This window comes from Equus caballus, chromosome 3 (genome assembly GCF_041296265.1).
Source record: "Equus caballus isolate H_3958 breed thoroughbred chromosome 3, TB-T2T, whole genome shotgun sequence".
NCBI classification, from domain to species: Eukaryota; Metazoa; Chordata; class Mammalia; order Perissodactyla; family Equidae; genus Equus; species Equus caballus.
Window position 1 is genome coordinate 3,256,692 of NC_091686.1, and position 13,773 is coordinate 3,270,464.

At 39.6% G+C, this 13,773-nt stretch overlaps 1 protein-coding gene across 2 annotated transcripts in view; it reads right to left on the minus strand.

The window, feature by feature from the left end:
• BRD7 (bromodomain containing 7) overlaps positions 1-13,773 on the minus strand; it is a 35,149-nt gene that overhangs the window by 4,375 nt on the left and 17,001 nt on the right. For both annotated transcript variants that reach the window (XM_023636946.2, XM_023636945.2), the window contains exons 6-12: positions 11,459-11,569; positions 6,578-6,762; positions 5,437-5,560; positions 4,717-4,792; positions 2,337-2,444; positions 1,816-1,951; positions 1,253-1,364 (exon numbers count right to left, since the gene is read on the minus strand). In XM_023636946.2, coding sequence (XP_023492714.1) covers positions 1,253-1,364; positions 1,816-1,951; positions 2,337-2,444; positions 4,717-4,792; positions 5,437-5,560; positions 6,578-6,762; positions 11,459-11,569 — 852 coding nt within the window. The remainder of the gene's footprint in view (positions 1-1,252; positions 1,365-1,815; positions 1,952-2,336; positions 2,445-4,716; positions 4,793-5,436; positions 5,561-6,577; positions 6,763-11,458; positions 11,570-13,773) is intronic.

The window sequence follows — 13,773 nt, forward strand, 5'->3', positions numbered from 1 at the left end:
AGACAAATGTATCATGCGCAAAAATCTTTTTTTTTTTTTTGGTGAGGAAATTGTCACTGAGCTAACATCTGTTGCCAATCTTCCTCTATTTTGTATGTGGGATGCTGTCACAGTGTGGCTTGATGAGTGGTGTGTAGGTCTGTGCCCGGGATCCAAACCAGCAAACCCTGGGCTGCCGAAGCGGAGCATGTGAACTTAACCACTATGCCACTGGGCTGGCCCAAAATTACCTTTTTTTCTGAAAGGTTGCATTGTGATTTATTTAACCAATTCCCAATTTTTCAAAATTACAAACAATGTATCCTTACATACAAGTTTTTCCTTAGTTTCTAAGATAAATTCTGAGAAGAACTACTGCTGGATCAAAGAGCAGAGAAACTTTAAATTTGAAATATATTGCCAAATCGGCCAAACGAAAGATAGTCAATTTTAAAGACTATTAATTAATTCAGATTAATTGATGGGAAGGGTACAGGAAAACTACTTTTGAATTGATACAAAGTTGAATGTTTGAGGTCATGTGAAGCAAGCAGTCATGTGTGAAGGTCGTGCAGCAGTTCTCACTGAACCCTGGGTGCTGACAGGTCACCCAAGGACCAGCGGCCACAGGCACAGTGAGGGCAGAGGAGACAGCGACTACAGCCACAGCTGCCAGGAAGCGCTATGACCGCCAAGGGACACAGGGCTCGTCTAAGTCCGGTGACAAGGGAGATCAGCTCTCCTCTACATCAAAAGGAACAGTGTTTGGTAATCTTTGTGTCAAATCTCTGAATTATTCCAGATTATGAACTACGTCCAACTGAACTAGAGATAGTTTACAAGTGTTAATAAAAGACAGCAATGAGGAAGCTTTTTTTTACTCGAGGCCCCACCACTGTGTTATTACTGCAAAATAAAGAAAAGGACATTATCACTTTCGTCAACTTGGTTTCAAGCCAGTGAGCAAGACTGCCCCTTGCTGTTACGGTACATAGCCTCAGCTTACTTCTGGGTTGTAAACCCCATTTTTGATTCCTCCGTTCCCAAGATTAGGAGTTAATGACAATCCTCTGCCCTCGCAGATCCTGGCAGCTGAGCCACTCGTTTCCGCTCATTGTCCTCCACCCATGGTCTCCACCCGGGCTCAGCTGTCTTTTCAGGGGAATGGAGCTCAGCTGTCACACTGGTTAATCCCATGGTTTCACATACCACTGAATGACTAATGCTTGAGAGCCAACAATAAATTACCCTGTTTCTTTAGCAGCATTCTTACCATCTCCAACTCTTGCAGGGTTCTAGAATGCCCTCCTTTTGTTAAAACATCCAGTAAACTATCTGCCATAACATATGGATAATCTTGGCATGTGGCCAAAAACTCATGGATGCTGAAAGAGAGAGTGTTCGGAAAGTCACTTCCATATAAATCATCTCCATTGGCTTAATCTTCCCATCATAGCCAACTGTTTCCATTAGATGCCCTTAATTTATACACCATGATGTAAAACTTTCTGTCTAGGTCCAACACTGTATCTACATATTCGCCAGTGATAAATTTACCACCATTAGAGAACTAAATAATATCAAGAACACAGTGAAAACCTCCTGGGAAAACCCTGAAAGAAAAGTAAGACCTTAGTGATGAAGGGGTCCAGGGCTCAGTCGGTGGAGCTGCTTGCTTCTCCCACTCACTTCCTCCCTAAGGGGCTCCTATTCACCTCCGGACTTTCACATGTACTAAAAGACTCTCAAAGTTACCCCTCCAGTTTGGACCACACCGTTTGGATATACATATGTATGCCAGTATCTCAGGAAAACGTTGATGAATTGGTGACTTACCTGAAATCGCTCGGAAGGTCAGAGTCTTCCCCATAGGTTGAATAGATTAAATCAGAATCGCCCTTGCTGATATTTGCAAACGTGGAGTCATAGTGCGGTGCGTAAGAACTATAGGGTCCATAATTCAAGTATAACACTGTTGATAAAAATGAAATACTACAATGCTATTCTTTAACTTGTATGTCAACGTATTTTTTTAATTAAAGATTATTCCCTTCTAACTTTACTACTTCATTGACTGGTATACAAATCTAAGGTATACGTCTTCCCTCAAACAGAAGACTTGTGAAGTCACAACTCGGGTGAATATTTTCTCACAAAAGGGAGAGAGAAAAAGAAAAAAACTCATTTTGAAAACGAATACTTGATTTTTCAGTCTCTCCTGAGGTTAATACAATAGCTAATTAATGCTGCAAAAATACCACAAAGAAAGTTAGTGAATAAAGCAATAAATGGTAATGATGCTTCTTATCCCTGACTCCTTGAAAGAGAAAACAGGATTGCCACATGGGGAGCCTCACCTGGAGTCACTCTGTTCCTCTTATCCTCTTTGAACCCCTGCAGCGTGTTCACTCCCGACTGAAGCCTTCCAGTCGTCATCCCCAGTCGCACAGGGCAGTAGCCTGGTTCTAAAACACAAGACCAAGCACCGTGGAGGCGGCTCACGTGGTCACCAGCCAAAGGGCGCCCTGCGAGTGTCTACACGGACACTGCTTCACACCCTTGACATGACTCTGTGAAGGAGGCGGGGCGGCCCTTACTATGCCCATGTTCAACTTAAAATCTGAGCGTAGAAAGGCAGGAATGGAGCCAGGACCAAAACCTGGTCCTTTTCATTACACTTTACTGCTTCCCAGAATTCTTTATAATCATGTTGCATTTCACTTAAAAAAATAAAGATTTAAAATGAAAAGTTGGACCTTTTAATGTTAAGATGAAAGTAAACCGGCAGAGGAGGTTAATAAAAGACTGAGTTAAGGGCAAATGCCTGACGGAAGACAACCGGGTTAAGTGAGCATCTACGCAGTGAGGAACAGCCTCTAAAGATGGGAGCTCTGTAACCAGGAACAACCCGAAAATGACACTGCAGGCTGAAAGCAGCACGAGAGCCGAGGAGGAGGGCATCAGAAGGAAACGCGGTCTCTGGGACTATCCAGCAGGAGGGTGTTTCCTCTTTGAGAAGAGTCCTGGCGTTGGAGTACGATCCCTGGAATAGAGGCTACTGCCGCCAAGTGACCACGTGACAAGACAAAAGCACTTGTGAGAAACCTCCAACACCCACATCAAACCTCCCCTCTCAGGGAGCAGGCTGGAATTTGGTGTCCCAAGGCATACTGGTACCTCCACCAGGAAATCAAAACTGACAAGTGGACAGGGGCATCTTCTACCTTAAACCAGTGACTGGCCTCTTGGGGGAGCTGCTGTGAGAGGAGCCAGGTCAGCTCTGGCCACATCTGGTTGTGCCCAGAGGAGCTGGAACCCCAGGAACTCACACTAAGAGTGGACCGGACTCTAGGGTACAAAGAAAGGGGAAAACCTTAAGGCGTCCTCTAAATCAAGTTAACTGCATCTCCTATCACCAAATTTTCACCACAGCTATACTAGAAAGAGCAATGTTCTCAATCCTGTGGCATTTGATCCCAAACCACATAAATTTCTACTACGAAAAGTTCTCATAAAAGCCAAAGAGTTTTGATTTGAAAATACAGCACCAGTTACTTTTCTTTTAAGTAAAGGAACTCTGTGCTCACCACTTCAAGAATGGAATGCAATGCTGAAAGGCAACATTAACAGGCCTGTCCTTTCAGTTTTCACATGCATCAAGCTCTTCCCTGCTCCGAGGTGTTCACCTGCGATTCCCCCACCCCTCACTCACCTTTTTGGGATCGACCCAGACAGCACCGTGTGAAGGAGACCTTCTCTGACCACAGACTCTAGACACGTGCCTGTGCTACGTGGTCACAGCTGCTCTTCTCCTTGGTAGCGTGATACACGGCAGACAAGCTCATCTCTGTACCTGATTCTGTTTGTTTGTGGCCTCCTCCTCCCACCCGACAGAACGTGGTGGGGGACACTTGTCTGTTTTGTTCCCTGCTACACACCTAGCTCCACCTTCAGCTCCGGAGACAGGGCCTTGCCCATAGCAAACAATAAATACTGGAGACTATTTCTGAAGTGTAGGAATTCTGTCCTTATTAATTTTTGTATCCCCAATTATCTCTCATAATGGCAGTATGAAAATGGATATTTATAAAATAAATTAACATTCTCACATTTGCTTATCACAACACATGATTTTCCCCTCCGGATAAATGACAGAAAGTCCCAATTCTCACACTGAATTTCAAAATATTCCCTAAACTATTTCCATTAAAATATCATCAGAGAAAACAAAAACAGGACTGAAGTTCTAAAACAGTGATAGCCAACCTTTACAAACTTTCTACCGAGCACAGTGAAAGACATAATGTCATTAGGTACATATTATTCCATTACTATTACGGTACTATGTTGCATATTCACTCTATTCACTGAAATAAAAAAGTCAGTTAAATTTGCTGTCATAATCTGAGGGTTTTGATATATCTCTAGAAATAACTCAGCATACATACCACAGTCTCTTAAAACCAGGGCTAAAAACTACTGCCTAATTTTTCGTCTTTGCTAATGATTCCAGGGACTTTGTATTTTAAAAACTTGATCTATGTAGCACCCATTTTAGGACGAAGTAAAGTTAGGCTGGCTGTCAGCATGAAATACATGATGTCGAGCCAAGTTCTGTGTGGAGAACAACACAGTTGGATTTTTCAGCATTCAGGCTTGTTGCTTTAAAATGTTAACCCAGGCCACTGCTCTTCGCCAAACAGCAAGTCCAGGCACAGTCTAATTCTGTGAACCTACCGCCCACAATGGGATCCACAGGATGGAGAAGTCCCAACGTTGTGGTTCCATCTGGTTTTCTTCTTTCAAACTCACACTGCAATGACCCAAAGTATTCAAATGGCATTAATGGTTTTATATATAGTATATAATATATATAGCATACCAGAAAGCCTTACTTTAATTTAATCAAATTAGTATTGTAAGTGGCTAGCATCTTTACACTCAGATATCGATTTTCACACCTGTCTCCATATACACAGGTGCTGATGGGCTAAAGAAATGAAGGTTAGGAAAACCTCAGAATTTTCAAGAACTGTGAGGGTCCTTAAGGTCACCTAGTTCTGCCTACTCTTAAAAAAGACGGCTACTGAAGACCAGGGCAGGGGAGTGACCTCTCCAAAGTCATGTATTAACCCATTTGGTTTTAAAACCAATGTGTTAAACAGAATGATTTTAAAAGATCAGAGTATACATGCTTACTTGTAAGCTTAAAGGATGCGGCTAATTTTCCAATTTTAGAACATATTAACTTCACTAAAAAAGAAAAAATCCAGTGATAGAGGAAAAGATTAATCATGTACTTTACAAACAAATATATTATTAATATTTCTTCTGCAAATATTGTACTGAAGAGCTCTATGGCAGATATGGATTAAAAGTACACAAGAAATTTAAAAACTAAAAGTTTCAGACCACCCGAACCAGCAGGTCGTGAGAAGAAAGGAAAAGCTCAGTTACCTGACTGTGAACAAGCCGTCTGGTCAGCTTTCCTCCAGATTCTTTAACAATGCGGTCAATCTGCTCCTGCTCTCTTTCTAAATTATTGCTTTTAAATTTATCTTCAAGCATATCTTTGTCTTTCCTGAAAACACACATTAATACTAAGTAAAAAAAAAAAAGGTAAGATGAAAACATTACGATGAATTCCAGATACGAATACAACTGAAGTGGGGCTGTTTGCTCTACTATCACCAATTAAAGCTTTCTTCCTTAACAGCCTGGAAAGGGGTCAGTGAGAATGCACAAACAGTAAGGCAAACCCAACATGTTCGTCAGTTCCCTACCTTTTTGGGTCCAGTGTTACTTGCCTTAAACATTTTTCTCAGTATACTCACAAAAATTAATTAGACCTTAAATACTTTTTGAGAGGGGAGGGCACAAATTTGTTTTATTTTTAAGGTTTGATTTTTAAAATTTAAATTTAAAAAACCCATACATTTAAAATGTATAACTCTTAGAGAACAAAAACTTGCCACGAGTGTACTTTCTTCTCATGACGACAGCAAAAATCTCAAACTGCTAACTAAAGTCCTCTCTCAGAGCTGACAGTGAGGTGAGGGCATCAGGGTTGGCAGTCAGGGGTGGAGCAGGGTTCAAAACTATGTCCAGCCATGCTGGCAGCTGCCCGGCAGGACCAGTGGTTTGTCACTGCTCCTACCAGCTGACATCTAGTGGAAAACATGCAGACATCTCAGTGACAGCCCATCTGCTCAGGAAGGAGCCTTGACTGTGCTCAGGCCTAAGTGCTGTCTCAACTCCCTGATGGAATGAGGTAATGAATACACATTTTTTCTTAAACAAATAGTTCTATTTAAATAAACTCACTGACAATATGAGTCCCCGAAGATAATCTATTGGTTTTAAAACCACTTTCCCAAGAACACACATTCAGATCTGTTTTCTGAAATCTGTCTGGACAATTCCAACCAGAGCTTTCTACGGGAGGGCTCTGACATCATCAAAAAGGACTTTTATGCCCAAACCAACCAACCCCAAGCTGACAGGACTTGTCTTCCCAAGGCAGGCCCCGAATCAGTATTCGTCCCCCTTGCTAGCTTGAAAGAGACAGCTTAACCTCAGCACTCCAAAGACTCTTTACTTTTTGCTCTCCTTGCTGGGACTCTTGCAGGCTAGTGCTTCCGTGTCTCCAGAGTCTTCCCGCTCTCTTGGCCAGCAGCCGCTGTCCTCCCCACTCTGCGAGGCGTCTGTCCTGTCTTTCTGTTTTCGGCTCTTCTGCAAGTCGGCCATGAAGTCTATGCTCTGCTTCAGGCTCTGAATTCTTTCCTAAAAATATTTAAGAAATTCTTATTGTATGTGTGTCATTGATTTTTAAAGTAATGCTTTTTTTCCTCAAAAGAATTTGCACTTATCCTGTCATCAACTAGGGAAGAAAAACAATTAAATATAGTTATACCAAGAGAGTATTATATTTAGGAACTAGGAATAAAGCCTATTCCTTCAATCTAGATAATTTATTTCCCAACATAAGAGAATGCTTTATAACTTTATCATCAAAAAGTTCATGGAAGAGAAAGTCTGAACAAAGAAAGACCAAATATTCTTTGTAGTACTAAGTTTAAAAAGTAAGATTTAGTTTAATAGCATGTTAAAATTTTATACTTATCAGAATGGCTTATCTTTTGAAATTTAAGAATTATTAGGTACTTGAAAGCCTGGAGCATGTGAACAAGCACCCTTATATTCTGGTAGCCCTGGGTGATCACTGACGACTTTGGCATTTTTCTCTGTGTGAAAACAGCTTGCCACAAGGAGGATAAAAGGTTGCTAGCTCAGTTTCTTTCGCAAAGTGCACAGTGTTCTTCTAACCAAAGAAGTCTTGTTTCTGGTTCGTGAAACGTGCTTAATTTTCCTTGCATTGACACGCTGTGAGATTTTCATTGTGGTCGAGGGCTTGAGGTTTCTGGAGGCGGATTTCTTCCCAGCGACTACTCTGCCCTTAACTCTGTGTTGTCACCGGATAAAATACGGACTGCAGTCTCCTTGGGGCTACATAGCAACAGGAGGGAAGACTTCTGCAGAGTAACAGAAACTAAGAACTAGAAAGGACCAGAGGTCATTCATATAAGAACAATGTAGCCCAGCAATGCTGACTGACTCACCTAAGGTCACAGAACCAGTGACTAGGAGGAGGCCTCCTGCGCCTCCTGACAGGCCTGTCCTCATCATGCTCTGCTGGATCAGCAGCGCGGACCGTGAGAGCCTCAAAAACACGGATCCTCCTAATTTTACTGGACTTCTATTGTAAAGTAATCTTAAAACTATCAAAGTAATATATTTTATTGTAGACAAAGACATGAGTAGAGGAAAAAATAAAAACCTTCTTAATTTATTATCCAGAGAGGAACAGTGTTAACAGGTTTATCATTCCAGTATTTTTCTAAGCATTATACATATTTAGCAAATTGGAATTTTACTGAATATTTGGTAATAAGGGCTTTTTTCCGTTAATACATTACAAGAATTTCCCCTCCATGTCACTAAATATTCTTTAAAATGTTTTTAATAACTGCATAGTATTTCATGTTATGTATGTACCAAAATTTATTTAACAACTTACTATTAGACATTTACATTATTTCCAAATTTCCACTATTACAAATGAAAGTCTCATGAACATCACTGTAAATAAACTCCCCTGGGAATCTCTATCTCTTTAGGATAAATTCCTAGAAGTGGAAACACTAGGTCAAAGGAAATGAGCATTTTTAAGGCTTTTGATATTTACTGCCAAACTGCCTTCCAGAAAAGTTATATCAATTTCTACATTAGTGTTTGAAAGTTTCTCTGAATCCTTGCCAAACTAAATAGCATTAAAAAAATTTGCCAATTATTAAAAGTGTCTTATTTTAATACATACTTAAAAACATTAGCGAGTGTGATTATTTCTGTAACTGTCTATTGGCTGTTTGCGTTCTCCCTTGTCTATGTCACTGAGGTGCTTTCTCACTCATCCCTCTATCTCTAGTCCCTGCAGCAGAGACTGACATATAGTAGGTACTCAATAAATGCTCGTTAAATGACTGGGCTTAGACCACAAAGTTCTCAGTAATCTTTTTATTTCCACTCTCAAATTTTATAACACAGAAGCCACATGAAGAACATTTTGGGAATTTTTTTTAAAATAACAAGCACAAAATTAGAATAATTCAACTAGAGAAATTTTCTAAATTTTGACACAACTCACGGGAAAAAGTTGAGTTTAATTTTACTTTGAAAGCAATGTCTTTTTCTTTTTCGGTAATTAAAATGTCTCCAGGGGCTGGCCCAGTGGCGCAGCGGTTAAGTGAGCACGTTCCACTTTGGCGGCCAGGGGTTCGCCGGTTCGGATCCCGGGTGCGGACATGACACAGCTTGACAAGCCATGCTATGGTAGGTGTCCCACATATAAAGTAGAGGAAGATGGGCACGGATGTTAGCTCAGGGCCAGCCTTCCTCAGCAAAAAAAGACAATGATTGGCAGATGTTAGCTCAGGGCTAATCTTCCTCAAAAAAAAACCAAAAAAACAAAAAAAGGGCTCCAAATCAGCATATAGCTTATCAATCTTTGATTTTACAATATGAAATGGCCAAAAGGGTTTAATTCTTTGCCATTAATAATAGTTAACATTTATTGAGTGCTTACCCACGTACCAGGGATAATTCTGTGAGGTAAGTACTATCATTATCCCATTTACGTGTCTGGAAAAAGGCTACACAGCCTGCCTAAGGCCACACAGTGTCCCAGTGGCAGAGCTAGGGCTTGAATCTTGATTAGTCTCATTCCTAAGCCACTATGCTACAAATTGTACCCTTTGTACTATAATGCAGCATTCCAGTATTTATTCAGGAGACCAAAAGTTATTCTACATATGTCTATTCTTTATAAAAATAACATGTCTACTAATAGTCACCCTTGGTTTGTAACTGAAAAAAATGATGACTGACTGCTCTACAATCTACACTGAACATTCAAAAACAGCTATCTTTTAAAAGACACCATTCGTGGAAGGGTGTGCTGGGCTCTCTTGGGAGCACTGCTGTTAGACGAGTTAACTCAGGAGGTCTAAATTTAAATGTTAAAAATCACTGTTGCAAGGATCCCTCCCATCTAGGGTGGAGAGAACAGTCAACAGGAAGCTATAACACAGGATGGGTAGGGCTCCTCAACAGGAAGAGATCTGAAAAAAAAAGGAAAGACAACAGAGAAAGAAAAGGGAAAGTGGAGAAGAAAGTTTATTTTCTGTGCCTCCAACCATCCCACCCCGAGTAAAACTAAAGAGATACTGAAATGTTGCATGTTAATTAACTATATTATTTAAAGAAGAGAAAACAGTGGTAAAACAAAGTTGATAGATTTACTTGGGATATTATCTCCGCAAATGAAACTTTCTCCTAAAAATTCAACGTGCGTATTTTGGAGTGACTGAGACTGCACTTGCTGGATGCGCTTTTACTGCACGTACAACACAGACAAGCACTTACGGCTTTTTAAACCTGGAATACGGCTTGCTTGTGGATTCTGAGACTTTCCGCAAAGAGTGGGATAAACATCTTATATTGCTCTCCTCTGCAAATTTTGCCAAAGATGGGCAACTGGCTTACATTACAGTTTCCCAAGTCTTTAGGAAAGGGTGGGAACTGATGTTGTCTAAATATTAGGAGTGCAAGAATACTCATCAATCCAAATGCTTTTCTTTCCCCAGTTAAGTGGATCCAAGACTCTTCGGAGCCAAGCCTAGACACTCAGACACCTGCACACCAAGGCAATTCTTCAAATGTAAAACTCACACAGATGATCACCATTAAAATTGGAAAACCATGTGCATCCACACGTGACTAATGTGCTATCGTACAACTCCCCTGAGGCTGAGACCAAGCTCTTCATTCTGATTTCTTTCTCCTTCTTCCTATGTCTTATACTCACTCATTTCTTCTTCGCAAAATCCCTCTCCTATCTTGCTCTTCTTTTTCAGAGCTTCCTCCCTACTCTAGCTCTTATCTAGATTCAGCACATAAATGCTGGCAATTATCTTAGAGATCACAGATTAAATCTTCTTCTCTATAGACGAAAACACTGAGGCCTAGAGTGGTTAACGTCTTGCCCAAGGTCTGCAAGTTAGTGGCAAAGAGCTCAGTCTTCTGACTTCCTGGGGTGGTAAGGTGCCAGGATTATCTCAGTCAATTTCCCATTCTACTCAGGGTTGTGAGTAAAACCTCAAAAGACGTGACTTCTCTTGCGAGCTTTCCTCTTCCCCTAGCAAATGCAGAGAGATCACCCCAATTTTCTCTTCAAGGTCTTTCCTCAGCCGTCAGTCACTCTGAGACAACACGCACATAATTTTATGCCACTATTTACAGTATCTGTTTGGAATAAGTTACCACGTTTACGCTTTCTCACGCAGCTGGACAATGATGTGTCTGTGCCGCTGCACATGTTTCTCCCACTTCACACACCCTACTACGCACCAGTTCTTGTCTTTCAAGGGACAGTCTGCTCCTGTGGTAAACTGGCTTTGAGACAGGTTCCAAGTTACTGCTGATTTGTATATTTTGTTTCTTTCTACTAGAAGGAGTCCCTGTGCTTCACCCGAACAGTAGACTCCATCACTATAAAGGGAAATAAAAAGCTTTCCTTCTAAAAGGTCCCATAATCCACCTCATCAATCTTCTCCTGGAATTCATTCAATTGACGTTTCTTCCATAGCGAATATAAGTCCTTCTGGTGAACATCAATTCAAGAGCCTCTAAACAAATAATTACAACTGAATACCAATATTTATTTGCATCAATTCCAAATGAGAATCTTCCTGCTTTAATTTTCTTCTCTATATTAAAATTTTTCTCATTTATTATTTCATACTTCAGTATAATCTGCCTATAAAATAAAACCAGTACTATATTGGATCTGTATCACTACGACCAAAAAACAGAGATATAGATTTTATAATAACCATTATTTATGACAAAGAATTTCCTTTACCTGGCTAAGAATTTTCATGCCTGAGTGCAATAGCTTCTTTGCAGCTTTATAATAAATGGTCTCTGGTTTATTGTAAATCATAGCATTAGTACACATGAGTTTGAAGTTATCCTGCAGAGAGAATATTAAGAGGGAAAATGCATTAAAACAAAACAAAGTACCCTTCTACCCCAGTTTGAAATCATACAGGTCCTTGAAAAATTAAACAACAACAAACAAAAGTCCCTACCCTTTTCTTTCACTGTTTACTAAACAACATTAACAACAATTTATTAAGTTTTAAGACTCACTAATAAGATATGTACTGTTAAATTAATTTAAATATCCTACTACATTCTTTTCCAAATTCCTAAACATTTTATAGTAACTATAAATGGGTTTCTTCAGTATAATCTTATTGCACACAAAAAGAATTAGAAGAAAATACTTCTATCTTATATTTAATAGAATAATCTTAACTGAGTGGTTCTTGTAATTAAAAGATATTACTCTTAGTTTTAAAATAAACATCTTAAGTTTCCATTTATGAGTTAAATATTTTATTTCAGATCCTGACTGAAAACTGGGAACAGCGCTAAATTACCACAACATTTCCTACCAAATCCAAATTAACTGAACAAAACGTTAAAATATTTACACCAATTTTCTTTGAAGTGTTTGGATACTATTGCAAGCTAAACATAATCTACAGAATGTTGCAAAATCACACCAATGTGAAATAAACCATACAACCTCGAAGAGTTGAAACATATAACTGGAGTAGCCAAATGATCAAAACTGTACCTTTGGTTTAAATTTCAAAGACTGCACATGTGCTGGAGAACTCAATCCCACTGGACCTTTTCATGGTTAAGTAATTCTCACATTGTGTAAATGTGACAGTGATTATGCCAAGGCCTTACTACGTCAAACTGATAAAAACCCAACAAAAAAGAGTCCGATCCCTCAAACTCCAAGTTAAAACATTCAGACTCCACTATTTAGTAATTAGTGATGACAGCTTAGAATACAAACGAAAATAGGTAGACCGAGCAATTCTTTAAAAGTGCATAACACTGATTCAACGGTCACAGTAAATTTGGTATTATATTTAAAGCGGATGGTACATGTGGATCCTTAGTTCCTGGCCTCGTTAGGATTTCGCTAGGTCCTGGATCTCTAAGAATCTGATGAAAGCTTTGGATCCACTTCTCAAGCAAATATACACAGAGTTGAGCACGAAATTTTTCACGTAATTTTATCAGGTCCCCAGTCCCCCTAAAGGCTCACTGACGGCTACCCAAAGGACTCCAGGTTATGAACCCTTGTTACAGATATTCCGGAAAGTTTCTGTCTTGTTAAGAATTATTAAATATATATTTGGGGGGAGGAGAGGCAAGTGAGGGGAGACACAAGATGGCTATTACTCACACTAAATGACCACTGGGCCTGTAACTGGCAAGAGTACTGGATTATTCTACTAACACAGGTCTGATCTGTTAAGGCAACTTTATCAATTCCACGAGTCTTAAGGGTCATGTGCCAGGCTGTATTCAACTTCTGGATAATGGTACTTGGTCATTCAAAAAGCTGAAGGACCTTTCTGCATACTTTTCATGTAATTGGAAAAAAAAAAACCACCAACCTGAACAGCCAAATGAGCTGGATGAGCTAATAAATATTACTTCAGGCTAGTGAATTTTCCCTATAAAAAAACGTAGTAATGTAGAAAACTCCAAAGAGTTCAAAAAACACTTGTTCATTCAGTTATGATAGACCAAAACCATTTCAAAAACACTTAGGGGCTCGCTTCTACCCTTTCCTATCATCGTAGAGAAAGATCAGAGGACAACTGTTCACAAAAAGAAAAAAACTGTGAAAGTTTTTTCCATTAAGCTACAATAAGGTCAGAAATATGCTGAAATAAACAGTTCTAGCCTAATTTTGAACACATGAAAAGGTGGGAAAGTTTCCATTTCTCTGAATACAAGAGAATGTAATTCAGGTTTTTCACAGCAGGTGTAATATTATCTATACATTCACATTTAGCAAAGATGGAATTAAATGCTGGTGTTATTCATAAATCTCTGCTGACTGACATGTGGATGAAAAAAGAAAGACCAAGTAAAGACAATGTTCACTGTCTTATTTTCCTTCTGTAATGGATTAGGGTCTAGCCCCTAGGTCAGGTGAAAACTACAATGCTCATGCAGAAAAAATAAAGGTAAAATAGATACTATCCAAACCAGTTAAGTTTGTGGTGGTTTGGTACAAAGCAAATTTTAAAAATACACGGTTTCTGGGGCTGGCCCGGTGGCATGGCAGTTAAGTTCACA